Here is a 26,270-nt window from a genome sequence, read left to right as displayed (position 1 = left end):
GGTAGCTTTGCATTCACTGCTTCTGAAAGGAGCTATGGATGGCAAAAGGCAACATTTTCAGGAGTGGGGAAAGGAGTTGGAGCAAGGCTGAAAGAAAACCTCACAGCTTCTAAAGGTCATCTAAAGAAATTTCACTTCTTCGAAAGGAAACGTGTAAGGCTTATATAAAGGTATGAATTCTCAGAGTCTTGCTCACTGTAGAAATAAGGCTGCCCCTCACATTCTCAGCTCCAGCCTGGGCTGTAATAAAGGGCCAGGGAGGGCAACAACAGGGATCTCTGGAGAACAACTCTCTGTCCATGCCCCTTTCTGAATGGTCTGGAAAGACATCTGGACTCATGGAGTAAGTCTAAGCTGTCAGTCCATTTCTCTACCTCTATGGGGGAAAAAAGAGAGAAGTTATAATTCTAAATGCCCAAAACATTAACCTTTCTTTCAAATTAACCCATTTTTTAAGGTCTGATATATATCATATTAGGAAATACGCTCTTCTCACTTCAAATGTTTGATTTTCACAGAATGACTCATTTTACATTGTTTCCTATATACCAAAGTCTATTGTGAATGATTGAGACACACAGACACAGACACACACACACACACACACACACACACACACATACCCACCCACCCCACAGAGGAAATGGCCTTTGCTTTGTTATTTTAACAGGAGAAACAATAAAGACAATCAATTTCAACTATGAAGAAATTATTAAGTACAAATATGAAAAGCAATGACAATATAATTAAAATTTGCTGCATGAAAAAAAATCATATTTCACCCTTCCACACTTTTTTGAGCTATATTTCCCTCTCTTAGCAGCACTGACTCCCTGATGACATTTTTCTCTTATGGATTTCACCACTTCCTCCAAAGCTGTAACTCTTCTCTCTCTCTTCTTCCCCTTCCTATTATTGTCACTAGGGAGTGCAGAATGACACATTGAAGAAAATGCTTGCCTGGAGGCCAGAGTTGTTTCCTTTGCACTTGGATTTCCATTTGTTCCACTAAATTTCCTTACAATTAATTTTTTAAAGGGTCGAGAGAGTTTATTTCCCAAACAGCTAACAGAAACCGTGTTCTGTAAAAGCAGAAAAAATGGTACTGGGTGACCATTTTTGCTACTATTGTCAAAATCTTACAGAATAAATTCTGACTCTGCATTCTGCACACTTTATTACTCTGATGTAATAATGGGAATATGTTGATTCTCCCATGAGACCCATCCAGAGCCAGGAACTGATGTGTCTTAATTGCATTTTAGCCTAAAGCATATTAAATGCAATTTGATTATAAAATACATCTGAATTGCCGTTAAAAAAAAAATCTTGGCAAGATTTCCAAACATCAAGTAAAGAACTCTATAATCTCCTAGTCTAGCCCTTTTGCTGACTTGCCAGGTAACTTTGTATAAAGGCTGTTTCTTCCCCACACCTCTCTTTCTCAGCCAATAAACTAGTAATGATAGATTTGTCTAGCACCTAGGAATGGCTGAACGACACTTCTTTATAATTTGACAGCATTTTGCAAATGACAAGCTGGCTTTAGGCTAAGTATGTCAGAATGATGCTTCAACATGGGTTGTTGGAGTGGACTTTTAAATATTTCTATTTCACAAACTCACTGGCATCCTTGATCAGCCCTACCCATTACAGCTCGGTTTTAACATCATGCATATGCTACCTGGGGTTCAATGTCCTTAGCCTAAGCCTCGTCCCATGACTTCATTGTACTCTCACAATGCTAACACCATTTTCAGCACAGAGAGCAGAAGAAATGCACACTGATGGGTGGATTTGTCGCGGGAAGTAGTAAGCCCTAATATCTCACTGAAGGGGTTTGCACATCTCAAACATGCTCAGCGTGACAGCCTGCCCCACCCCTCAGGCATTCCAAACCAGCCCCTGCATCTAACTGAATGCAAAACCCCTTCTTCACAAAGGCAGTTGGGGACAGGAGCCTGAAGCAGCAGGTGCACAGGCTTGTCCCGATGTCCACCTCTCACACTCCCCTGGACGATCTCCAAGCAGGAGGACGGGCATAGAAAGTGACAGAAATAGAGTAAGTTATTCAGCCTCGATCTATCTAGAGACCACTAGAAAAAAGATCCTAGGTAGAAAAATGAATGAAAGATTTCTTTTTCTTTAGGAATGCTCACTCACGACCACCTGGAAATAGAATCCTTTTTTTAAACCAAGAAGCCCAAAGCACCACAAGTGTATTATCTGATGTATCCTCTCAGCTGCCTTGAACAATCTGAGTACAGATATTGTTCTTCACTTAGGACTGGGGCTGAACAGGAAGAAACTTGCCTGCAACCTATTTTCCTATCAGGCTATAAGAGAATAGTATATAGAATCGTGTATGTTGCAAAACTTCCAAATATCCAGGACCACGCTAATCTGACAGCTCAAGGGCTAAGTCATGAGTGACTGCCCTAGATCGTGAACACAGAAGCATCCTGACAGCATGAAACAATGGCTGATCGAACACAGCCGGCATTCACAACTTTTTCTTTTTCTTTTTTTTTTTTAATTTTAAAGGAAACAGATCCTCATTGTTGGTTGGTCTGAGCGCCCTCATGTGTCTCAATAGAGTAATGTCATTTTAGGTCTCCCCAAGAGCTATTTTAAAGGACAGATTCCATGACACATAAAACCTCTTCCTATTGGCTTCAGAAGCCTCATGGGAAACTCTGAAGATTTTCAGGCTATTCTAGAACGATGAATTTGTCCTCCCTGATATAAAACGACATTGGAACTTATATACATGAAGGAATAAGAAGCAGATGTTAACAGGAGTGGAGGCTAATTTCAACTTGTCTGTTCTGGTTTAAACACGTCAGGTCCTCCTGTCTATTTCTCTTTCCTCAGTCCTGCTCCCCACACCCTGAGGGGCAGGGCTGTCAGCATGCACACTGTCTCTACCACTGCGCTGGTCACACAGCTAAGGAACCCAGAGCTGCTTCTGTAATAAGCAAATCTCAGGAGATTTTTCCACCATCCACTGTATGACTATGGGAGAGCCATCCTTCTCCTCAGAACCCCAGCTCCTCCTGTGGGAAGGGAGGAGAGCAGGGCTTTGCCCACAGTTAAGAAGCCTCTGCAGTAATGCCTGGCACAGAGCAGATAGGCACCCAGTAAATGTTGATCGAATCCAAATCTATAAACTCTATTCCAACCCATTTGCTGTATTACATTTCCAGAAAACAGATATTCTTCAAATAAAACAGGCTTTAAGAAGTAGTTTGGGAATTCATGGAGCACAGGCAAAGGTCAACCACCTCTCTGCATTCCCACACCTGACCTAGAACCAGTCACACAGTCACCCTCCATCAACCAAGGGGAGAAGTGGGGAGTCTGCCCTCTTAATATGTTTTCTCATATTCTTTCTTTAGTAGAGTTTACAGCAATCAAAGATCTGCAAATGGCACAGGTTTACCCATGAATCCAGGGCCGTCCACACAGATAATCTGGGGCCTTTATAGAAGACCAAATAAAAATGTTTTCCCCTCATCTTCCTCCTTTTCCTTTTCCTCCTTCTTTGCCTTGAGGTTAGGACGGCATGATTCAACAGCCCAAAGTCCAGTTGAAAAAAACACTGGCTCAGAATTCCCAAAGAAAACTTGTCCAAGGGTCACTATGTCAAAACAACGTTGGTGGGTCTTGCATTCTGTTAGCCAAACACACCCACATGCAAAGAAAACATGCTCTGTTTTTGGGCTCCTCTGACCAAAAGGCAAAGAACTCTTCGCCACTTAGCATTCAGCTAGCCAAATCCAACAAAGCCCCAGAGATTTTTGGCTTAATCTTCTCACTGAACTCACGCCAGCCTTGCATGGGCACAGCCAGGGCATCATCACCCAGCCTTAGGTGTTGGCAGCTTCTCCCATCAACCTCTTAGCACTTTCCCTGCTCAGGGCGATGGTAAAGTGTACCCTCCCCTTCCACCCGCTGCACTCAGGCACACCTCCCTAACATGCAGTCAAGTCCTTTTGTTAGGTAATTCTGCTGCTCAACAGAACGCCAGGAAGCACCTGCCTCACAGAGACACTAGATAACCCTGTCAACTAAAAGTCATAACCAAAACATGAGGAGGGAAAGGTGCGCGTGTGCATTACCTCCCTTACCATTGAACTGGGAGAAAGCTTTTCCCCAAGACAATCCTTAGGTTAATTAACAATTTCCAGTTCGTTTAAAATTCCTCTCATATTTGTCTCCCTTTCTTTCCTGCCACCACCATCGTAGACCAGAATCTCATAAACAAAATTCGATGTTACCAACTAGTCTTAAAACTTCTATTCTTTTCGTCCTCCAAACCATCATAAGCATGATGAAATAATCTTGCCCAAACACTTCAACCATCATTTAACAATTCCTACTCAAGAGCCCTAATGACTTCCTGTGCCTTATGGGATAAAATTCAGACTCTGAAGTGTCCTAGGAAAACTTCTCCATATTCTCTCAGACCCCCAAGAGAAATTACAAAGAAACCAGACATCACCTCCAGGGTCCCCAAGACGCTTTTATCGTTGCTATATCAAAGTTCCAGACAGTTGCACAATGATTGAGGGCACTTGAGTATCCACAAACCATGACCTTCTAGGAAGAATCTTTACACTGGGCACTTCCAGGCAGACTTCAGCTCCTTCCCCTAAGGTTCTCAATTGCATTGGCTCACATGCTAGTTACGTTCAAATCCATGGGCTGACCACTATTGTATTTGTTCAAAGGACAGTTTACCTGTTATTGGGAAACACTTGGCACAACTAGCAATGAACTTCCAGGCACAAGATAGTAAGTGAGCAAAATAAGAAACAATAAAGCAACATCAGAAAAAAAAAAAACACACACACACACAAACACATATTGATGCTTGTAGGACATCACGTTCTGGTGAGAGCAACAGAGAGTTGGAAAAACAAAGTGGATGGTAAATCATCGCCCTACCAAGCCAAGTAGACCAACTCAGGGAAAGCCCAAGAGAAAAAATGGCACTGCCTTTGACGATGAATAAAGGCCAAGGAGGTAGAGAATGCTAAGGAACAGAAGACCCTTGGGAGGAATATGCATCTGTCCTCTTATTCCCTTTCTGGAAGAGAACACTGAGCGACTATGTTGCCTTGCCTGGCATCGACTACTTCTGAGTACGTACAAACAATATTGATGCTTTCCATGATACAAGCTTTGTTTTTTTAAAATGAAGTAGCATAGCTTTTTCCTAAACTCTTAAAAAAGGAACAATAGCAATTTACATCTTTCTCCATTGATCTTTCCCTCAAGAGCTTTCCCTACATCTCCAGCCAGCACTGCCTGAGCCTGTGCCTTTCCATGTGTGGTCCTGACATTCTGAAGCTTTAGGAAGTATGACTGTGGCTGGTCATCCTCCCAACTCACCTGCAAGTACCTCCAGGACAAGAATAATGAGTTTACCTTCTTCTCTATCTCTTCTCATTTATCCTCCCACACTGCCCCCTAGCACTCAGCCCAGAAGGTACTCAAGAAATACCAACACTATCCATTAATACAAATTAAAATGTATTCTTATTTAATGTGAACCTGAAAATTCCCTTCCTTTCTTTTAGGTATTTCCAGTATTTTTCACTCCCCCCATCCCTTTTTCTAGTAAACGTTCATACTTCCCAAACAACCCTATTTTGTAAGGAATAGGCTATCATCACCCAGAAACCCCACTTCCCAAACCCACCCCCTCACCGACATACACAGAGCTGATTCTTGGTACAGTTTGTGGTTAATAGGGTTGACACTCTTTCTTCAACTTTTCTTTGAAGGTTTTAGGACTCAAACTAAAGCCACTGGTGCCTTTTCTCTTCAAGATTATCCTGCTCCAAATCTGTATGAATCACCAATGGCCCTTTCTCATCTACTTCCCCAAAATTGTTAAAGGTTTTATTATAGAATACCTTCACCACTTTCCTACCCTGAGAAGTCCCTCTCCTGGCCCATTAACCTCCTTCCCATGTTAGGGACAAACTCAGTGTTGCCTGCAACTCACTTATAAGAAAATATAAGCTTCTATACCAAGCATGATTTGTGATTCCAGTGCAATTTTCCCACTAAGTCTAGAGCTTATCATTCTTCTCTCCTACACATTCTGGTCTCTCCCTACCCCTTCTTTCCAGTCTGCCCCTTGTTTTTCTGCCCCATTCCCCAAGAAATGAACTGGTTTACATTCAGCAGGTTTAATCTTGCTTTGGCCAGCTTATTGTTTTAAAGTGGTTATAAAGTTGCTGGGCTTGAACGCATAGTTTATTAATTTGGGGGCATTCATGATGTCTCCCTGTTGAGTGTGGTGTGCGTGGGTGTACATGTATGTACCTGTGGTAACTAACATTCCTGGACTTTGCAGTTGGCTGATGACTGAAAAGATGAAGTCAAAGTTGATTTGACTATTGAAGAATCACATTATTTTAGAGGCACAGAGAATGTCAGAGTCCAACTTTGATATTTTACAGATGTGAATACAGAGGTGGGGCAAGGTAAAAGGACTTGGCGAGGGTCCTGGGTTGATCAGTAGGGGGACTAAGGCTCCAGCTCTGAGCTGTCATATCTCAGTCCACCAAGGCTTTTCCACTCACATAAATTCCTCCTTAAGGGCTCAAACATGTGAATGAGAACCGAGGATGTCCACATACAAACAAAATAGCATCACAGACATATGAACATGTACACACAGAGAAGATAGGGAGTGACTGCATTTGTAGCTCACAAAACAGAACTGAGAATGTGCTGTTAAAATTAGAGCAAAATTGCTGTAAGCGATTTAGTTCTCATCTAAAGAGATCACATTTCCCCCACCCTACCCCTGCTATCCATTTTCCCCAAGTGGCTCATTAGAAAAAAAGATGGCTAGATTTCAAAAAGCAACTTGGAGAGATTTCTATAGGATTTTTCTCTAGTTCCATCAATACACAGTTATCCCTTACTTCCATAAAAATAGCTTTTTCACACATCTCTGCACACACAGCCACACACGCATATAAAACATTGGCAGCAGGTACTTTTAATTTGCTGGAAAATATTTCTAAGAAGTCAAAAAGCTCCAGCTGAATTGCATGCCCTCTTATTGGCTCGCCAGACCAGTTGAGGGACCTGATTGGTCCTTGATCCTGAGGACCGATAAGAACGGCTATAAAATCCCTGGGTGCAGCTCTTGGGCCCCCAGTTTGCAAAAGCCAGAGGTGCAAGAAGCAGCGACTGCAGCAGCAGCAGCGGCAGCAGCAGCAGCAGGGGAGGTGCCAGTGGCAGCGGCAGCAGCAGGAGCAGCATCTGCAGCAAACAAACAAAAAAAATCCTCATCAGATCCTCACCTAAGCTTTCAGTGTATCCAGATCCACATCTTCACTCAAGCCGGGAGAGGGAAAGAGGAAAGGGGGGCAGGAGGAAAAAAAAAAAACCCTACAACTTAGCGGAAACTTCTCAGAGAATGCTCCAAAACTTAGCAGTGCTTCTGGTGCTGGTGATCAGTGCTTCTGCAACCCATGAGGCGGAGCAGAATTACTCTGTGAGCCCCAGGAGATCCCGAGTGGCGGCTCAAAACTCAGGTAAGCAGCAAACCCAAGACCGGTTTCTCCCCCAAAGAGCTGTCCTCATTTGCCTCTTCCTTTTGCAACTGTGTCTGTGACGGCTGATCTTGATAATAAATGTGCTTCATGCCTGATGGCAATAAACTGACAGTGTAATCCAATAGCCTTAGGCAGTGGAGCTCCTTTGTTTAATAAATTGCATGCAACTAAACGAAGAAGCTGGACGCTCTGCTGAGGGTATTTCATTGCATAAGCCTAGCCTGATTGCCTGAAATCTGGCACGTACCCTCTTGGAGGGGGAGGGGGGAGAGGGGAGGAAAAGCTCGAATGTTGGCATGCTTCAAAGCACTCTCTATACTTTCCAGAAACTGATCTAAGGTAAGACCTGGCTTGTTTGATGCTGCCCCTCTTTCCTCTTAAGACCCTACCTCTTCACTTCTTGACTTTTTTACCTCTTAAGAGAATACACTGAAAAGCTCCCTCTTCAGACTGATTTTCAGAACCATAGCCCTCAAGTCTGATAAATCCAGGGCGGATTCAGAGAAAACCCTACACATCCCACCCCCAACCCTGCTGCCTGTCTCCCTCCCGGCTCCCTAGGGCTCCATTCAATCGTCCATGCAGCCCATAGCCAGACAGCCCCTGGGGGGAAAAAAAAAAAACGTGAAATGTAGCAGCTGTTTCTCCAAGGGTAAGGTCTCACTTTTGTCCTGACTCTTGGAGCAGTTAATTGTGCATTATCTTGGCTTCTGAAGGAAAAGAATCATTAGGAAGCCTGCATTGACACCTCTGCCTCTTGACTTATCTGGCTCCACTTGTTCCCCTTCCAATACTGCCCTCTGTCCTCCAACTGTCAGCAAAGATCAGATCGCAGGTGTCAAAATGCTGCAGATGATGATCCCCTTGGAAGAGCACAGGTCCCTGCCGAGAGGAGGGCTTTTGCTTCACTTCCTTTTGTACTTAGTTGCTATAGAGATGCAGTGATTCACAATTCGAGCTTGCCTAAAACAATAGCAGCCCTAATGCATATTAAAACTGCTTAAAGCAAAGTTATAATTTAAACCCATGGAAATATATAATTAGGGAAATGACTTGTAACATCCTAGAGGCTGCGGGTGGTGGGAGGGGGTGGGGAAGACTAACTGAACCATGCTTTTGATCTCAGAGGAGAATCCTATGGCATGAAGGCTGCAGATCATTTCTTGCCGAGCTGCCTGCCAGAACACCCGCCTTCTGTGGGAGAGAAATTACTTTTATGGGAGATCTTATCCAGAATGTAGAAAGCCTCATGCAAGTTTTTTTGCGGTTTTCTTCCAGTCTTGCACAAGGGGTGTCTTGGCCTGGTTATTCCACACCTGTGTTTCTTTCTTTCTATTTTTTTTAAGGCTTTTAATATGAAAGAGATTATACATACCTCTAGGCACTGTCCTAGAGGAGGGTTGGGGTGAAACATGAACAGATCAGATTTCCTTTTGCCGATATGATGATAAGTTAAAAGCCTGAAAGCAGAAGGGTCTCCAAGTAGACTCCTGGCACAGTCTTCTCTGCCATTTAGACTAACATCCCATGCTTTTTAATCCAGAGTGCAGTTTTCCAAAGCTAGATGGATCCCCTGGCCCTTTTACCTCTTAAACCTGACCACTAGGCACTGCCTCCTGCCTTCCCATGCTTTCAAGTGCCAAGCAATGACCTTTGGTTCTATGGAATTGCTTAAAGGCACTGTGCATTTCAGGACTTAAGCCTCACTTCTCCAGATACCAAAATTGTAGGTAAAGATGAAAGAGAGAGCATGTGTCTGAAACAGAGAACTCCCTCCCTGTCCATCATGTGCTCTGGCTCTCATAAGCAAAAGGAGCCTATTCTCTCTTTCTCATTCAAATGGGTCTACCAATTGCCCCTCATGACAGATTCTGAGGATAAGTTTTTCTGACCCTATGTCCTTGAAATCCACCTCTGCAGGCACTTGATCCCACTCAGCCACCCTCCCTGTTTGACCCAGATTGGATGCATTTATCTCTTTCAGCTGAAGTGGTCCGCTGCCTCAGCCGTGCTCTAGAGGTCGGCTGTGGGGCTTTTGCATGCCTGGAAAACTCTACCTGTGACACAGATGGGATGTACGACATCTGTAAATCCTTCTTGTACAGCGCTGCTAAATTTGACACTCAGGTAATGAGACCTTGACCCCTGGTCCCACTGGCTGCTTGTCTTTGACAGTGTGTTAGACCATTGTTCTTAGGAACCAGTCCTGTAGGGAACCAGCCCTTCTTCTCAGCTTCCCCACTCTAAATTTCCATCTCAGTGTGTGTGTATGCACAAGTGCCCACACACGCACGTATGCGCGCGCACGCGCGCGCACACACACACACACACACACACACACACACACAGAGGCACATGTCTGGCCAGGAAACAGGTTCTGTATAAGACACGCCCCACTTAGCATGATTGTAAGGAGCTAGTAGAGGTTGTCTTATAAGGGCAGGGGTGATAAGCCAAAAAGACTTTCCTCTGTGAGAGGACATAAAAACGTGCTTATAACAAGGAAGTTCTCTCTGTATGACCGAGCATACTAGTTTGGGATATGAATTTTCAAAGTCTCAATCTCAAGAATGTAAAGTCGGAATACGACTATTTTTAAGCTGCAGGATGGTTGATCACGGTTCATCTTTTTTTCTCTCATCTAATTTCATTTTGTAGAGCTCACTTCTCAAGGGAATCCAGGGAGGTGGGGAGGGGGCATTTTTCCTTAATCCTTGGCCATAGCATACAATCTTCTCATTGTGAGGATATACAGATGCCCACGATACAGTGCCCAGATGAGCCCCTTAAATTCCTTCATGTGTATGCCCATCCTGTTTGTCGGGTCAGACTGAAGACCTCCCTCTTATCCTTCCTCCATGGCAGGGAAAAGCATTTGTCAAAGAGAGCTTGAAGTGCATCGCCAACGGGGTCACCTCCAGGGTCTTCCTCACTATTCGGAGGTGCTCCACTTTCCAAAGGATGATTGCTGAGGTGCAGGAAGAGTGCTACCGCAGGCTAAACGTGTGCAGCATCGCCAAGCGGAACCCTGAAGGCATCACTGAGGTTGTCCAGCTGCCCAATCACTTCTCCAACAGGTACATGCTGAGTCCACTTTTCCACATTCAGGGGACTGGGAGCGGGGAGCTGGCTGGCAGAGCCAGACTGGGAGGGAGGGTTAAATTGCCACAGTCATGCTCTTATTTTAGCTTGCAGTCTTCCCAGCTTTTGCAGGAAAAAAAAAAAATATGTTTGTGATTGGTTGTGACAGTTTAAGCAGCTTGGGCTTTTTTTTTTCCCCCTACTGTTATAGGAAAAGTCTTTTCATGAAGCTTATAGAAAGCCGGTCTCATCTGCAGCATCTCTTGGTGCTCTTTCATTGAGCACTTTTTGCCATAAGCCTGAAGGGAATGTCGAAGTTTCTGGTAACAAGATTTTAAGACATCAGATTTGGCTGAAACCATGACCATACAACAACACAATTGGCCGTGATTTAAAAAAAAAAAAAAAAAAAAAAAAAAAAATGAAAGAACGAAAAAAGCCCTCTGGTTAAATGTCAAAATGCAGATTTTAAATCCCCATCTATTTCAAATCAGTCCCAAACACAGTCAGAGATTTCACTGGGTAGCTCAGAGCAAGCCACCTCACTTCTCTGGGGCTCAGGTTTCCTTTATAAAAAGCGAAATGGCTGGACTGGACCATTTTCAGGTTCCCTTCCAGGCCTTATGTTTTCCCATTCCTCTAGTCCAAGATTTCCTAGAATGAGGTTTTGTGGCTATCTAGATCCCATTCTCATCTTAGTATTCAAACACCACCCAAGGCCACTGAGCTAGAACATCTGGGCACTGTACTTTTCAGTGTCTTTACCAGCCAGGAGTGAATTCCTGTTACATGAGAGAGCTGGCATCCTCAGTTCTTGTGCAAGGCCTGGAAAGATTCCCAGCAAGAACTGAGAGATGCTGATGGAGTTGGCATGGAGTTATGGCAGGGCCAGTGCAGGCCGGTCAAGTTGAGCCCCCTGTGACATCTCTCAGTCTAGAAACTTGATTCCCAGTCTTGAATGTCTATGATTCTTTGACTCTCCACCCAAATCTGCACATATTCACAATGATCAGTCCTTTGCCTGTTACTCTGAGCACCTGAGAGTTATCACAGACTTATCTGATTAATTTCCTAGCCAGGTGCCACCACCCTTCTTAAGACAGTGGCAACAGCCAAGTCCCTCTGGGACTTACAAGTGATTTAGTCATGTACATACAGGCAACAGAAAAGTAGCTCTTCCTTAGAGAAAGGTTAAGGTGCCTAACACAAACACTTGTAAAATTTCTTATTTACCCTTAACTACAGGTGATTGCCCTTCAGAGCCACAAGTCAATTTGTAAAAATCACTTCTCTAGTCCTTGGAAGTGACTTTATCATGGGGTTCTAAATTATTTTCTCAGAGAAGAAAAATCCAAACCATTTTTCAAGTGGGCTGTCTCTACATAAATCTTGGTTTTAAATTCCCCCTAGGAAGATTTTTGTTGCACAGAGCAAATAGGGGCAGGGGGTTGGGAGGGGAGACCTGATTAATTACTGGAGACTTCCTTCACCATTAGGAAAAGAAATTAAGAATTCTCAGCCAGACAGGGGCTAAAGACAAAGTATGTGTTTGTGTGGTCGTTGGAGGTGGGGGGAGGGGTGCATTAGCAGAGCCACTATTACAATTTAGATCCTTAAGGATTCTGTGACAAATCGTGATCTATAATATGGCATATTTCCAATTTTGAGGCAATACTAGTCTCCCTATTTCATCTGAAGTAGTGTCTTCCATTAGAAAGGCAGAGCGGTCTTTAGGAAGAACTACATAGCTACTAAACTAGGGGTCCCAACTTATCTAAAAGACTAGCAAATTTTTAACCAGGCCATTATTTCTTCTAATCAGTGCCTTGTTTTTAATACCTTTAGAAAATGGTCACAGAGAAAGTCTTACCTCCCTCTTACATCTTAGGGATCCATTAGGAAAGGTCAGTTGGAGAAAAAAATGTGGCCAGCCCTTGAAAACCAGAATCTTCCTTGCAACCTTTCTCCAAAAATTTCACTTTAACAGGCTATGTTATTACTGCTCAAAACTATAGAGTGGTCTGCTTCCATGCTGGGCTTGCTTTGCTCCATTGAAGCTGCTCACCTTCCTGAGACATCCTGCTTTCCCAGCCTCTATCCCACCAGAGACACACGTTAAGTCGGTGCCAATTGGCACAGAATTGCAAGAGGAAGTAGTTACAGGTTCATTCCACCTTCCTGTGACTTATCTAGCATGAGATTTGGGGCTGGGAGAATCTGAAAGCCTGTGACTGGACCAGGAGCCAGAACAAGGGGATTTTCCATGACAGAAATGCACCTTGAAGATAGAAAGGTGGCTGGAGTGTCTACCGGCCTGAATTTGCAAACTATGCGTTCAACCCTGTAGGAAGCAGGCAAAACCGATCAGCTAGGCAGGGCAGCGTGAGGCTTGGGAACCACTTAGACCAACCCAGATCCAGAGTGGGAAAACTGACAAAGCTTCCAACTCTCTAGGGCATGGATAGGGAACAGGAAACAGAAGAATAATATTGATGAAGGGAAACAAAGGACTATTTATAAACCTTCACACAGAACGTTCCTAGGCAGTATGTGTATATTTGGGTAAGCATGGCTGAAACAGTAGCTATGGAGAATATCTGATCTTATTCTTTACAAAAAAAAAAGGGGGTGGGGGATAGAATTTTCAAAGTGAGTAAAAAAGAAACATAATTTAAAAGGTCCTTTCAGGCTGGGTGATCAAGACACTTAGCCCACCAAGTCTTTCCAACACGTCTCCTCCATGCTCCATAAAGATAAAGAAAGGAATCTTCTTAAGCAGTCCTAGCTACCATTGCCAAGGAGGGGATGTAAGCAGAGCTGCTCTATTTTTTGTAAAATTGAGAAGAAAAATATGTATTGAATCCCTAAAAGCATAGAATGCCATAGTGGGAGATGACTGCAGAGGTTTAACTACGCTAACCGCCTCATTTTACTGACTAAAGAGTGGCTCAGAGAGTGCAGTGACCTGCTGAAGGTCACACAGCTTGTGAATAACTAAGTTAGGCTTAGAACTCATGTGGCCTTGAGCCAAGCTATTTGATTTCTACTTCAAAAATGGCAGCCAGCAAAACCTGCAGGAAATAGCCACAAGCCAAAAATAGAATATCAAGCATAATTGAATATATGTGCACCATGGTAGTCTACAATTCAATTTGTATACTTTCCCTCCTAAAAGGATGGTCACCTCCTTCCAATAGCTATATGAACAATAAGACCATAGTACAAAAAGGTGCTCACTAAATAGGGGATGACTGCGAAGTCAACTTTGGCTGGAGATACAACCTCTTAAATAATTCATCTCACTTGGTAACACAGGAAAGAGCTGTGTCATTGGCAAGCATGATCCCAGAGGTAAATGCCTATTCCAGTCCTTACTGGATAGGCACTGGTTAACCTATTGCTCATACTGACACACTGGTGACTTCAAAACATCCTGACAAATTTTCCAGCCTTTGAAGAACTACTGACAGAGCCATGGACTTTTTTATATATTCTCAAGAGCTTTCTTAGCCTGCCCTTGTTGAGTGAACAAAAGCTCCACGAGGGAAATAGGGTAGATTCCAGTGGGGGTGGGTGGTTCTCACTAAGAGCCCTCAGGATAACAAGGGTCACTGTCAAGAAACACCAAGGTCAGGTATCATATCTGAGCCAGCAGACAAAGCAACAGTAAAAGGTAGAAAGGCAGAACCCCTCTGAAGAAGAGCAGGAACTCTGACAAAGTCGGGCCTGAAGAAATTGTGTGGTCCTGATGCTGCAAAGCTGGCTGCGGAAGCTGAATTCCCTTAAGGGTATTGGACTTCCTTGTCCAGACCAGAGCTTTCAAGTCCTGCTAAGAAAGAACTTGCATTTCTTTCTATCCCTTTCTAGAGAAAGATTATCTTTTCCGGCCCATGTGGGGACTCATCTGGCATGAACAGCTCTTTCTAGAAATGAAAGTGTTAGCTTTTAAGTTATAAAGTCCTTATTGGAGGGATGAGAGCTCAGAAACCACCCTCCAGGATCTAATCAGCCTCTGAAATAGACACAGCCATCCAAGGACCCAGGTCCTAGCAGAGCCCAAGAGCTAGAAGATGCCTCGAGATCTATGTGGGTGTGGAGATGCCGGAAGCTGCTTGTGAAAAGTTGTTTATTCTCTGTTTTTCCAAAACCGGTTTTCTCCCCATTTCCCCATCCAAAGGAGCTCTCCTTTGACTCATGTGCCTCATAATTCCAAAGAGTTGGAAAATATTTCTCTGTGCCAGAGTTCCAATTTTAACCACAGCTGGATCTAATTCTCCCTGGAGGGAGGGGTTTCGCCAGGCCTGAGTCAGCAACCCAGACACTTTACTTGCTTCTCAGTACCCAGCTTCCTTCTGCTAGGCCACAGAAGGCTGACCATCTCACCCCATTACCCACATTCCATGCTATTTACCATATATCTTTCAAAGAACCTCTCTGGGGGATTAAGTTATTCTGGAAAGATGTGTGATCCTGTGCACTGTGCAGTGAATTAAAAATAAATAGGTTTCTTTTCACGGAAGACCCTGTGGCCCAAGAGATCCTTGGGATCCTCTGAGAAAAGGTTCTCTGCACATAAACACTGTAGGTCACTGTCATCCAGAGTCTCTTATTAGTGAACACAGAGCTAATGGGTTTTGACAAGTCAACTGTCAATGCAAAATGGAGCAAACACATCCCAATCTAAACTGGAAAATACCTAAACTGTCTTTCCTAATAACAGGACAAGTCATTGATATGCCCTAAATATTAGACAGTTTAATCCTTTCAGAGCCACAGAGCTTAGCTGCATTGCCTGGGGTTAAAGAATTTACTCCAAAGATAAAGGTAACTGATACCAAACCCAAAATATAGGTAAGTTTTCTTCTGGGAATCACTACTTATTGAAGAGAATATATTCTTAAAACTCCATTTTCTTAGTGGCCATGAAAATAAGTCAACAAATGTTTAGTAAGCAGGCAATGTAGCATGATGGCACTGGGCTATGAGGAATACAAAGGACACAAATCCTGCCTTCAGTAAGCTTACAGTCTAGTCGTCAGGGAAACAAAGCCATTGCAAAACCATCAAATGGTGGCCTGTGTGAGGCTAAAAGACCTATAAACACCCAAAAAGGGAAGAGGTTAGCAAACCTTGGTATAGTAGGAGAAGGATTTATGAATTCCTAAAAGCCACCAATATTTCCATTTAAATATTCTTCTTGCCTAGGATTTGGCCTTCTGACTACAATACACCTTTGAAGGCGGTGGGGGCGGGTGGGCTGAAGATGGAATCAGTCAATATATTTTATCAAGGCTGGCCAAGAACGTGGTAAGGGAATTAGATTTTGTAAAAACATGCATGGCACACAGAAGAGGGGCCTTAGAAGTTTCATCAGAAGATGCACACACACACCTGTGCCCACACACCACTAAAAAAAGGGAAAATTACAAAAAAGCATCAAAATAAATGTACACGCATGTTCGATGGCTAATCTCAGAGTTGAGCATTGGGCTCACTTCATTCTAAGTCACTTCAGTTCATCCACCTTAGTTTCTTCTCTACAAAATGAGAGTTGAACTAGTCACCAAATGGTCTCTGTGGTCCCAGCTAGCTCTGTAATTCTGTTTCTAAAAATGTCAGTCACCACATTCAGCCTGCTCTTCAAAGCGTGATCTAAATCTCCTGAATGCTAAACATGAAGACCTGTCTTGCATTGTGTGGTAAACCCTAGGAGCAGATGCATTCAAACTAGGGAGACATGGCACAAGGGTTAGAGAGCAAAAGCCATCTTCAGCTGATGGACTATTGATGTTTGCATGGTCAGGCCATTAGGGACTCGTGTTGACTGGAGCCAAGATGAAAGCCTGGGTCTCTCCGGGCTCCCACTGGATAACGATCACATGCACTGTCTTTCTTGATGCAGATACTATAACAGACTTATCCGAAGCCTGCTAGAATGTGATGAAGACACAGTCAGCACAATCAAAGACAGCCTGATGGAGAAAATTGGGCCTAACATGGCCAGCCTCTTCCACATCCTGCAGACAGACCACTGTGCCCAAACACACCCACGAATTGACTTCAACAGGAGACGCACCAATGAGCCGCAGAAGCTGAAAGTCCTCCTCAGGAACCTCCGAGGTGAGGAGGACTCTCCCTCCCACATGAAACGCACATCCCATGAGAGTGCATAACCAGGGAGAGGTTATTCACAGCCTCATCAAACTAGTATCATTTTAGGGGTGTTGACACACCAACTTTGAGTGTACTGTGCCTGGTTTGATTTTTTTAAAGTAGTTCCTATTTTCTATCCCCCCCTTAAAGAAAATTGCATGAAACTAGGCTTCTGTAAACAATATCCCAACATTCTGCAATGGCAGTGTTCCCACCAACAAAATCCATGTGATCATTCTGCCTCTCCTCAGGAGAAAGTACCCTCTTTTACCATCTTCCTCTGTCATGATCTTTCCCCTGCTCCCCTCAGCCTACTCTCAAACACAAAACATTCATGTAACTCTCCAGCCATTGTAATTTGAAGATGTGGATCCCTTTAGAATGGTTGCCCCAGTAGAGTTAGCCGATAAGAAAACTTTACTTAAATGCATGTCTTAAATGCTCATAAAGATGTTAAATGGAATTCGTGTTATGAATCTGTGCTGGCCATGGACGAATATGAATGTCTCATTTGAATTCTTGATCTCTAGTGAGCTAGTGTCTTATGGTCTTGATCCTCCAATGTCTAATTTCCTTTCTGACACATTTACCAAATTGCTTGAGCCTGGCTGTCCAACCAGACTTTGAGCCTGCATCTTCTTGCATCTAATGAAAAACAAAAAGCTAACATCTTTATGTACTGTAACTGCTCAGAGCTTTAAAAGTATCTTTAACAATTGTCTTAAAACCAGAGAATCTTAAGGTCTAACTGTGGAATATAAATAGCTGAAAACTAATGTACTGTACATAAATTCCAGAGGACTCTGCTTAAACAAAGCAGTATATAATAACTTTATTGCATATAGATTTAGTTTTGTAACTTAGCTTTATTTTTCTTTTCCTGGGAATGGAATAACTATCTCACTTCCAGATATCCACATAAATGCTCCTTGTGGCCTTTTTTATAACTAAGGGGGTAGAAGTAGTTTTAATTCAACATCGAAACTTAAGATGGGCCTGTATGAGACAGGAAAAACCAACAGGTTTATCTGAAGGACCCCAGGTAAGATGTTAATCTCCCAGCCCACCTCAACCCAGAGGCTACTCTTGACTTAGACCTATCCTGAAAGATCTCTGTCACATCCAACTGGAAATTCTGGAACCAAAAAGAGCATCCCTATGCGCTTGGACCACTTGTAGTGTGATAAGGCCTACTATATATTAGGAAGTGGCAGTTCTTGATTCGTCCCCTTTCATCGGTGCCTGGTACTCTGGCAAATGATGATGGGGTGGGAGACTTTCCATTAAATCGATCAGGAATGAGTCAACCAGCCTTTGGGTCTTTAGTCCGGGGGACTTGGGGCTGAGAGAGTATAAATAACCCTGGGCTGTCCAGCCTTAATAGACTTCTCTTACATTTTTGTCCTGTAGCACGCTGCCTGCCAAAGTAGTCCTGGCAGCTGGACCATCTCTGTAGGATCATTTAAAAAAAAAAAAAAGAAAAAAAGAAAAAAAAGAAAGAAAGAAGAGGGAAAAAGAGCTGGTGGTTTGATCATTTCTGCCACAATGTTTACAAGATGGCGACCACCAAAGCCAAATGACTAAGCTATCTATGAACAACAGTAGTTTCTCAGGGTCACTGTCCTTGAACCCAACAGTCCCTTATGAGCGTCACTGCCCACCAAAGGTCAACGTTAAGAGAGGAAGAGAGGGAGGAGGGGTAGGACTGCAGGGGCCACTCCAAACTCGCTTAGGTAGAAACTATTGGTGCTTGACTCTCACCAGGCTAAACTCAAGATTTGACCAAATCGAGTGATAGGGATCCCGGTGGGAGGAGAGAGGGCACATCTCCAGAAAAATGAAAAGCAATACAACTTTACCATAAAGCCTTTAAAACCAGTAACGTGCTGCTCAAGGACCAAGAGCAATTGCAGCAGACCCAGCAGCAGCAGCAGCAGCACCAACGTTGCTGCCTTTGTCCCCACACAGCCTCTAAGCGTGCTGACATCAGATTGTTAAGGGCATTTTTATACTCAGAACTGTCCCATCCCCAGGTCCCCAAACTTATGGACACTGCCTTAGCCTCTTGGAAATCAGGTAGACCATATTCTAAGTTAGACTCTTCCCCGCCTTCCCACACTTCCCACCCCCAGGCAAGGCTGACTTCTCTGAACCAGAAAAGCTATTAAAGTTTGTGTGTTGTGTCCATTTTGCAAACCCAAGCCAGGACCCCAATGCGATAAGTAGTTCGAGTATTCCTAGCAAAATTCTCTCTTTTTTCAGTTCAGTAGATTTCATTATTTTTTTATTTTTTTATGTTTCGCTGTGACCTCTTCAAACCGTGGTACCCCCTTTTCTCCCCCACGATGATATCTATATATGTATCGACAATACATATATCTACACATACAGAAAGAAGCAGTTCTCACAATGTTGCTAGTTTTTTGCTTCTCTTTCTTCCACCCCACTCCCTCTGACTCCCCCTTAAACTTCCAAAGCTTCGTCTTGTGTTTGCTGCAGAGTGATTCGGGGGCTGACCTAGACCAGTTTGCATGATTCTTCTCTTGTGATTTGGTTGCACTTTAGACATTTTTGTGCCATTATATTTGCATTATGTATTTATAATTTAACTGATATTTAGGTTTTTGGCTGAGTACTGGAATAAACAGTGAGCATATCTGGTATATGTCATTATTTATTGTTAAATTACATTTTTAAGCTCCATGTGCATATAAAGGTTATGAAACATATCATGGTAATGACAGATGCAAGTTATTTTATTTGCTTATTTTTATAATTAAAGATGCCATAGCATAATATGAAGCCTTTGGTGAATTCCTTCTAAGATAAAAATAATAAAGTGTTACATTTTATTGGTTTTCCCCCCATGTCTTTCATTGTTATTTATTTTAAAACTTCTTGAATGAGAATTTCTGAACATGAACCACAGACTAACTCCTTTCTTTAAGGTCACTAATTGTTAATATGTAAATCTGACATATGGTTTGAATCAACATTTTCTAAATTTCTTTAAAACCATCGAGTGGCTCACATTATTCTCACTGATGAAATCCCAAACTCCTTACAAGGTTGGAAGAAGCTTTAAGGTCTGCAGGCTGCTCAGCTGTAAGACCCAACTTTCATTCTGTTCAGTGACCTCTACGCTCCTGCCACATGGACAGCTCCGGGAAAGACTCGACTGTCTTCCTTCCAGGTCTTGTTACTGTCACTTTTTGGAAGATTTTTTCCTCCACTCTTTACCTAGACTGAAAGCATGATGAGGAGTGCATGCTTGGTCAACAGTGTGTCCCCGGCACTAAAAGAGCATCTTCAATACTTTAAATGAATGATTTAGAAAGAGTTGGAAGAGGAGGAAAAAGACAACTGAATCAGTGTGACAAGGGAGGCAGAAAGCTCTGCAGTTAAAACAAAGGATCTGAATTCTGGTTCTGTCACTCACTAACCACATGATGTCAGATGAGTTACTTAATCTCAAAACACATCCATTTCTCCCTCTGTAAAATGGGGGTATGACAATGATCTCCCAGAGCTACTGGGGGAAGATAAAACAAGTGAAGTTATTCTCTCATTGTCACAACTTGTATGATAACAGCTGACCCTATGCTGACCCCATACAAGTTGTGACAATGAGAGCAAAAGCTCCCGATCTCAAAAAAATGGTCAAAGACTTCGCAACAGAATGACAGCTGGGTCTTGAAAGATGCTTATGAGTTTGGTCACATAAAAAGGGGAGCTTCAGTGGTATAATTTTTTTCAAGAGACACCTTATATAAGAGATACCTTTAATTGGGAAGGTTATCTTCACAATTACATATGAGTGAATTTTATCCATATTTTAAATTTAAATGGGGGCATTTTTCTCAACATCATCTATTTCTAGCTCCAAATTGCATTTTCCCAAGTTCAGATATGCCAAAGCAACTAATAAATAATACAAGAATTGTCAGTTAAGGGCCAAAAATGTATTGTATTTGCTTTACTCTGACTTGGCCAAAGAAAAAGAGCACATTTCTTTTATTATTACCCTTCATCCACAGTCTTCTATAAATATTTATTTATAAAGAGAGACTACATACTACACAATAGCATAGTGTTAAAACAAAAAAAACAGACCTGGGATTTCTATAAACTGAGTTCAAATCTTAGTTCCTCTACAACCTCTGTGGCCTTGGGCCAAGTGTCTAATATCTTCACACCTTAGGGGTTTTTTGTTTTGTTTTGTTTTTTGTTTTGTTTTCATTTAGGAAAATGCCCCTATAAAATAGGGACAAATGATGTCTTAACTCCAAGAGTAACTGAGAGTTCAATGTGTTACATATAAAGGACTTAAAATAGTGTCTAACATACAGCAAGTACCCTCAGAATAGAATTCCTTGAGCACTCAATATATGTAACTCTCACCATTTACATTAATGTTATTCCCACCATTTAGATTCTATTCCCACCCTCAGTGTGAGTATCGAGGTACCACTTTAGATGAAGAATGCTTTTCTGACTTTTTCCTTTTGTAGGTCACCAAACATTATTCTTTAATTAAGATTTTATAACTGTTTGTATGTTTGCTTTTTTGAGACAGAGTCTTACACTGCCACCCAGGCTACAGTGCAATGGCATTACCTAGGTTCACTGTAACCTCTGCCTCCCAGGTTCAAGTGATTCTCTTGCTTTAGCCTCCTGAGTACAGGTGCTCATCATTATGCCTGGCTAATTTTTGTAGTTTTAGTAGAGATGGGGTTTCACCATGTTGGCCAAGCTGGTCTCAAACTCCTGACCTCAGACGATCTGCCCACCTTTGCCTCCCAAAGTGCTGGGATGACAGGCATCAGCCACTGTGCCCAGCAAGGTTTTATAAATTTGAATTATAAATTATTGCAACCTGCAAAAAAAAAAAAAAAAAAAAAAGGCAAACGATGAACAGCTGCATCCCATCACCAAGCTTAGAAAATAGAATAACACAGGTCTAACAGTCTCCTGTGCATGCCTCCCTGAACCCATTAATAATCCATGACTTGAAAACACTTTGAAAAGCCAGGGTTCAAAAGGATAGAACTTCTCAAATTATGGAAATACATTTAATTTTTAAAAAATTGTTATCATCCTTTCCAGAACAGAGGTGACAGAGATCATGGAATGGTCTGTGAGTCTGTGGTATGACAGGAAAAGAAAGGCCTCCCCTCCTGTGGGGACTACGGGAGTGTGGAAGAGCCATCATCATAACCCCTAAGTCAGAGCTTCTCAGCCTTACTATGCACAAGTCACCTGGAGATTTTGTCAAAATGAGTGAGAATGGCTTAATGAGGCCCAGGGGTCTGCAATTCTCACATGCTCCCAGGCTATACTGATGCTATTGCTCCAGAGAGGATGCTTTGAGTAGCAAGGTTCCAAGTATCGCAATGTTCCTCAATCAGTTCCCCGATCCTAGAGACCTCCACACTGCAGGGATATTGCTAAAGTTCAAGTATGATCATTTCACTTCCTTGCTTTAGTAGCTTCCACTGCTTAGAAGATGAAGATCGAGCATCTTGACTTCAAGTTTAAGCCCTTCAAAATAGAGGCCCTTCATCTACCACTCACTGTAAATTCTGTTGGTGCTAACTTCTCCTTATCCCTCCAAAGACACCATGACCTTTTCTGCCTCATGACTTTTCAGATCATCTTCACAGGTAGGTAATTCCTTCTAATGAATAGTTCCTGCTAAAGAATTTTTTATAATGTGTAGCCTTCTTCTCAAACTCCTTTTCATTCACCAAAGCCCATGTCACCTCCTGGAAACCTTCCCAGCACAGCCAAACAGGTAGCAAATGGCACCGCAGACTTCTTGCTAGCACAAAAGGACTTAGTCATTTTTGTATTCCTGATGCTTAACACAAGGCTGGCATGCAGTAAGCATTTGTGAATGGAGGAAAGAAGGAGGAAGGAGGAAGGAGGAAGGAGGAAGGGAGGGAGTGAAAGAAAAAAGGAGAGAGAGAAAGGAAAGCAGGGAGGGAGGGAAGGAGAGAGGGAGAGAGGAAGGAAGGAAGAGAGGAAGAAAGGAAGAGGAAGAGAGGAAGGGAGGAAGAGAGGGAGGCAGGGAGGAAGGGAAGCAGGGAGGGAGGGAGGAAGGGAGGGAGGGATTCTTTCCACCACCACGAATTAACCTATGACATCTCCCCCAGGAGTACGCTGAGCCCCTAGCAGCAATACCTGAGTATGCTGGAGAATAAAGGGTGTGTTGCCATGGTGGGAAGAGAAACGAATTGCAGATTCCACTTCAGATATCCTTAAGTTGGCCAGTTTGCAACCACAGTACATAACTACATGTCATTTCAGCACTAGCTCTAATAAAAGCGTACAGTTGCTGTTACTTTCTCCTGCTAATCTGAGCAACAAAAGATTCACCAACAAACATGGTTAGATATTTGCCAGGTCTATGCAAAGCATCGTACTACAGAGCTGGAACACAGGGAGACTATATCCACCTGCAAGTCAAGCTCCATCATGTTTCCTTGCATCCTTAGCTATTTTGTCATGATCATTCTTATAATACCCCTCTTCTCACTAATTCTTCTTCCCAATGCTCAAGCTCCACCACAAACTCCAATTCTCATGACCCTTTGATTTGATTTTTTACCTCAAAGAACTTGAGAACCTAAGTGAGACACTATCGTAAGCCTACCACACCACCCTATTGTAAAATCTATAGAGCAAAGTACATCGCTCCATTTTGCAAATAACTAATTAAAGCCTAATTATTAAATAAGTGTCAACTAAGCGCCAATGTGCTACTCAACACTATACCTGTATGACCTGCAGCATGCCACGGTGAGAACTCACTAATTTGGATCCTTGCCTGCCAATCAAAGGCATCTCTGCTCCCCCTCAGGACTAAGAGATCTGTGGCTTTCACTTGAGGATAGAATGTTGTTCTCAACTCAAACACAATTAAGTCACACTGCAGGTGTACTCTGCTGTAGGAAACCCAGATACAGTATGCATCCCACAAGACACTAGTTGTTTCCAACACTGGAACCAATTCCAATGACAGCCTGCTCACTCGTCCTGGGATTCCTTGGAATACAATTGCTCCTGGCCATAGCTGTCTCCCATCAGTCTAGCCTAAGCCCCTTTCCTCCTGATCTTGTATGCACTGGGTGGCTGCTAGGGCTAACTGTTTGGAAACCTTGAAGCCTGCCAATCCTCTCACGCCTTATATTCTGGTCATCGAAACTCACCACTCAAAATGTAAGCCTCCACAATCATCTAGCCCCTCCTGTCTGCACATTCCCATATGGCTTTCTGTTCCTCCCTTAGTCAATCTCCCAACACTCTCCTCCTTTCAAAATCTGTCCATTCCAAGATTTAAAAAAAAAATCTACTACATCTTCAATCTCTTCTTTAATATTTAATATTCCCTCCATGTCCTGTCTTAACTAAAACCTGGTTTCTCAAGAAGAGTTGTCCCATGCAACCCTCCCAAATGGATGCTTATTATTCCAAGTCTCAAGATTGGCAAATGGGATTCATGTGCCTCTTTTCCCAATGCTGTTCCAGATAGAATTCTGCTACTGTCCTATAAGCCTCTGATTAATTGAGGGATACTCCTTTCTCCTCTCTGTATCACTGTGATCCAGCCCCAAAACACCTTGGAATGATATTGACAGAAATTGACTCTCATTGATCAATGACATTCACGTCAGATTTATGATTTTCCTTTTCTTTCTCAAGTCCCATCATAAGTCTGGGAACATTCAATATTTGAGTGATTCATCCAGTGATCAAACTTACAAGCCTTCTTTGGCTCCAATAATAATAACCTGTACCCCCTAGCCACACCCTGGAAACAGGAGATACATACCAGTGTAGCTGTACTGGCTGTTCATTCTGACTGGTCATTCTTCATGTCATACCTGTTACATATGTTGAATATTACCCTTTTCTGAAAGGGATGCAATTCTGAAATCTGAGATTCAAGATTTCCCCTTCTGACTATGGCTTCTTTTCCTTACAGCCATCCTATTCACTTATTTGCTCTATACCAATTCTTTAAGCTCCATTCCCTTGACCCTTCTACATTCTCCTGATCTTTCAACACTTCTTCTATCATCTTCTTCTCCCCACCAAACCATGAACCCATGGCTAATCACTTCAATCATACCACAGCATTGCCCCCAAATAGCTTGCCTCATCAGTCTTTTGCCACACTCAAATGGAAAAATTCCAGCCCTGGAGTCTGTCTTCTTAGCTAGAGAAAAAAAAAATCATAAAGCCATGAACAGATTTGGTGTCACTTAAAATTTGTCAGCTTCAAGCTCAACAAGACCCTCAGTGTTGCCTGGGAATTTTATCTTTCCCTGCTCAGTTTCCTTTTCTACTCTCCATAGCAACTATTAAAACCTTCTCCAATCCATTCAAACCTCCCACCCAACCACCTCCCTTCTAATGCCCAGGAGAAAATCTTGCCTCCTACTGCACAGACAAAATAGAAACCATCACATGGCAAATTCCTCAGTTTCCTGCCACCATACCCATCCACACCTATTCGTTGTTATTTTCCCGTAAGAAAAGGTACAGAGTCATCCTTCCTATCTTAGACTTATGAGTTGACCTGAATCCTAGATACAACTCATGGCAGACCTTCTACCCTGCAGGCATTCATTATCAGCATCCTCTCTCCACTTCAGCCTCCATGCTCCCTGCACCCTAATTAGCACCCGCTCTCCTCTGCGTCGTCTCAAAACCCTCTGACTTTCAGCTGCCTCCTTTCTCACCCCTTCAAAACCAACCTTCTCTAAAGAAACATCTGCATTTACTTTCTTCTTTTCTTTACTTCCCATTCAACCTTCAACCCTTTAGAATCTGGCATCCGTCTCCACTGAAATGGAGTTTCAAAAACTCCATTTGAAAAAAATGGAGTTTCACCAACAAGTTCAACAACTCCTCATTGCTGAGTCCAGAGGAAGCTCCCTATTCCTTGTCTTAATTAATTAATCAGTGCCTTTTGGCACTGACAAGCATGCTGTTCTCCTGAAAAGGCTTTTCCATGACAATACTTTTCCCTTTCTCTAAAGGCTCCATCTCAAGCTTTACCTTCCCTTCTCATTCTTTAAATATTAGAGTTCTTTGGCTTTTTGTGTGTGGGCCTTTCTTTTCTTCTCATTCTATACTCTTCCTTGGCATTCTGGTCTGTTCTTCTGTTTCAATTGCTGTTGATGTATTAATAACTCCAAGACTCTGTATTTCCCTTAAAACTCCATTGAATTTCAGATCTATGTATCAAAGTGGAGAATATCTACTCTGATGTATGACAGCCACTAAAATCTTAACATATTCAAAACTGAACTCTCTCCAAACCTCCTTTCTTCTTAAAGAGACTATTCCTCCTGTGTTCCCAAGCTCAATGAATGGCATTCTCATCCCCCTGAATATGGATACTGTCATCTGTGACTCCTCTCTCCTCACCCCTCTCAGCAA

At 42.7% G+C, this 26,270-nt stretch overlaps 1 protein-coding gene across 1 annotated transcript; it reads left to right on the top strand.

Annotated features, from left to right (window-relative positions):
* Nucleotides 1–7,184: 7,184 nt before the first annotated feature.
* On the top strand, nucleotides 7,185–19,716 carry STC1 (stanniocalcin 1). Its single transcript, XM_003937178.4, has 4 exons — nucleotides 7,185–7,565; nucleotides 9,571–9,713; nucleotides 10,452–10,663; nucleotides 16,570–19,716. The coding sequence occupies exons 1-4, from the start codon at nucleotides 7,448–7,450 to the stop codon at nucleotides 16,838–16,840; spliced, it is 744 nt and encodes a 247-aa protein (XP_003937227.1). The 5' UTR covers nucleotides 7,185–7,447; the 3' UTR covers nucleotides 16,841–19,716.
* Nucleotides 19,717–26,270: the final 6,554 nt, after the last annotated feature.

Source organism: Saimiri boliviensis, chromosome 13 (assembly GCF_048565385.1).
Source record: "Saimiri boliviensis isolate mSaiBol1 chromosome 13, mSaiBol1.pri, whole genome shotgun sequence".
NCBI classification, from domain to species: domain Eukaryota; kingdom Metazoa; phylum Chordata; class Mammalia; order Primates; family Cebidae; genus Saimiri; species Saimiri boliviensis.
Note: the sequence above shows the minus strand (reverse complement) of the source record. Positions and strands in the feature narration are given on the sequence as shown.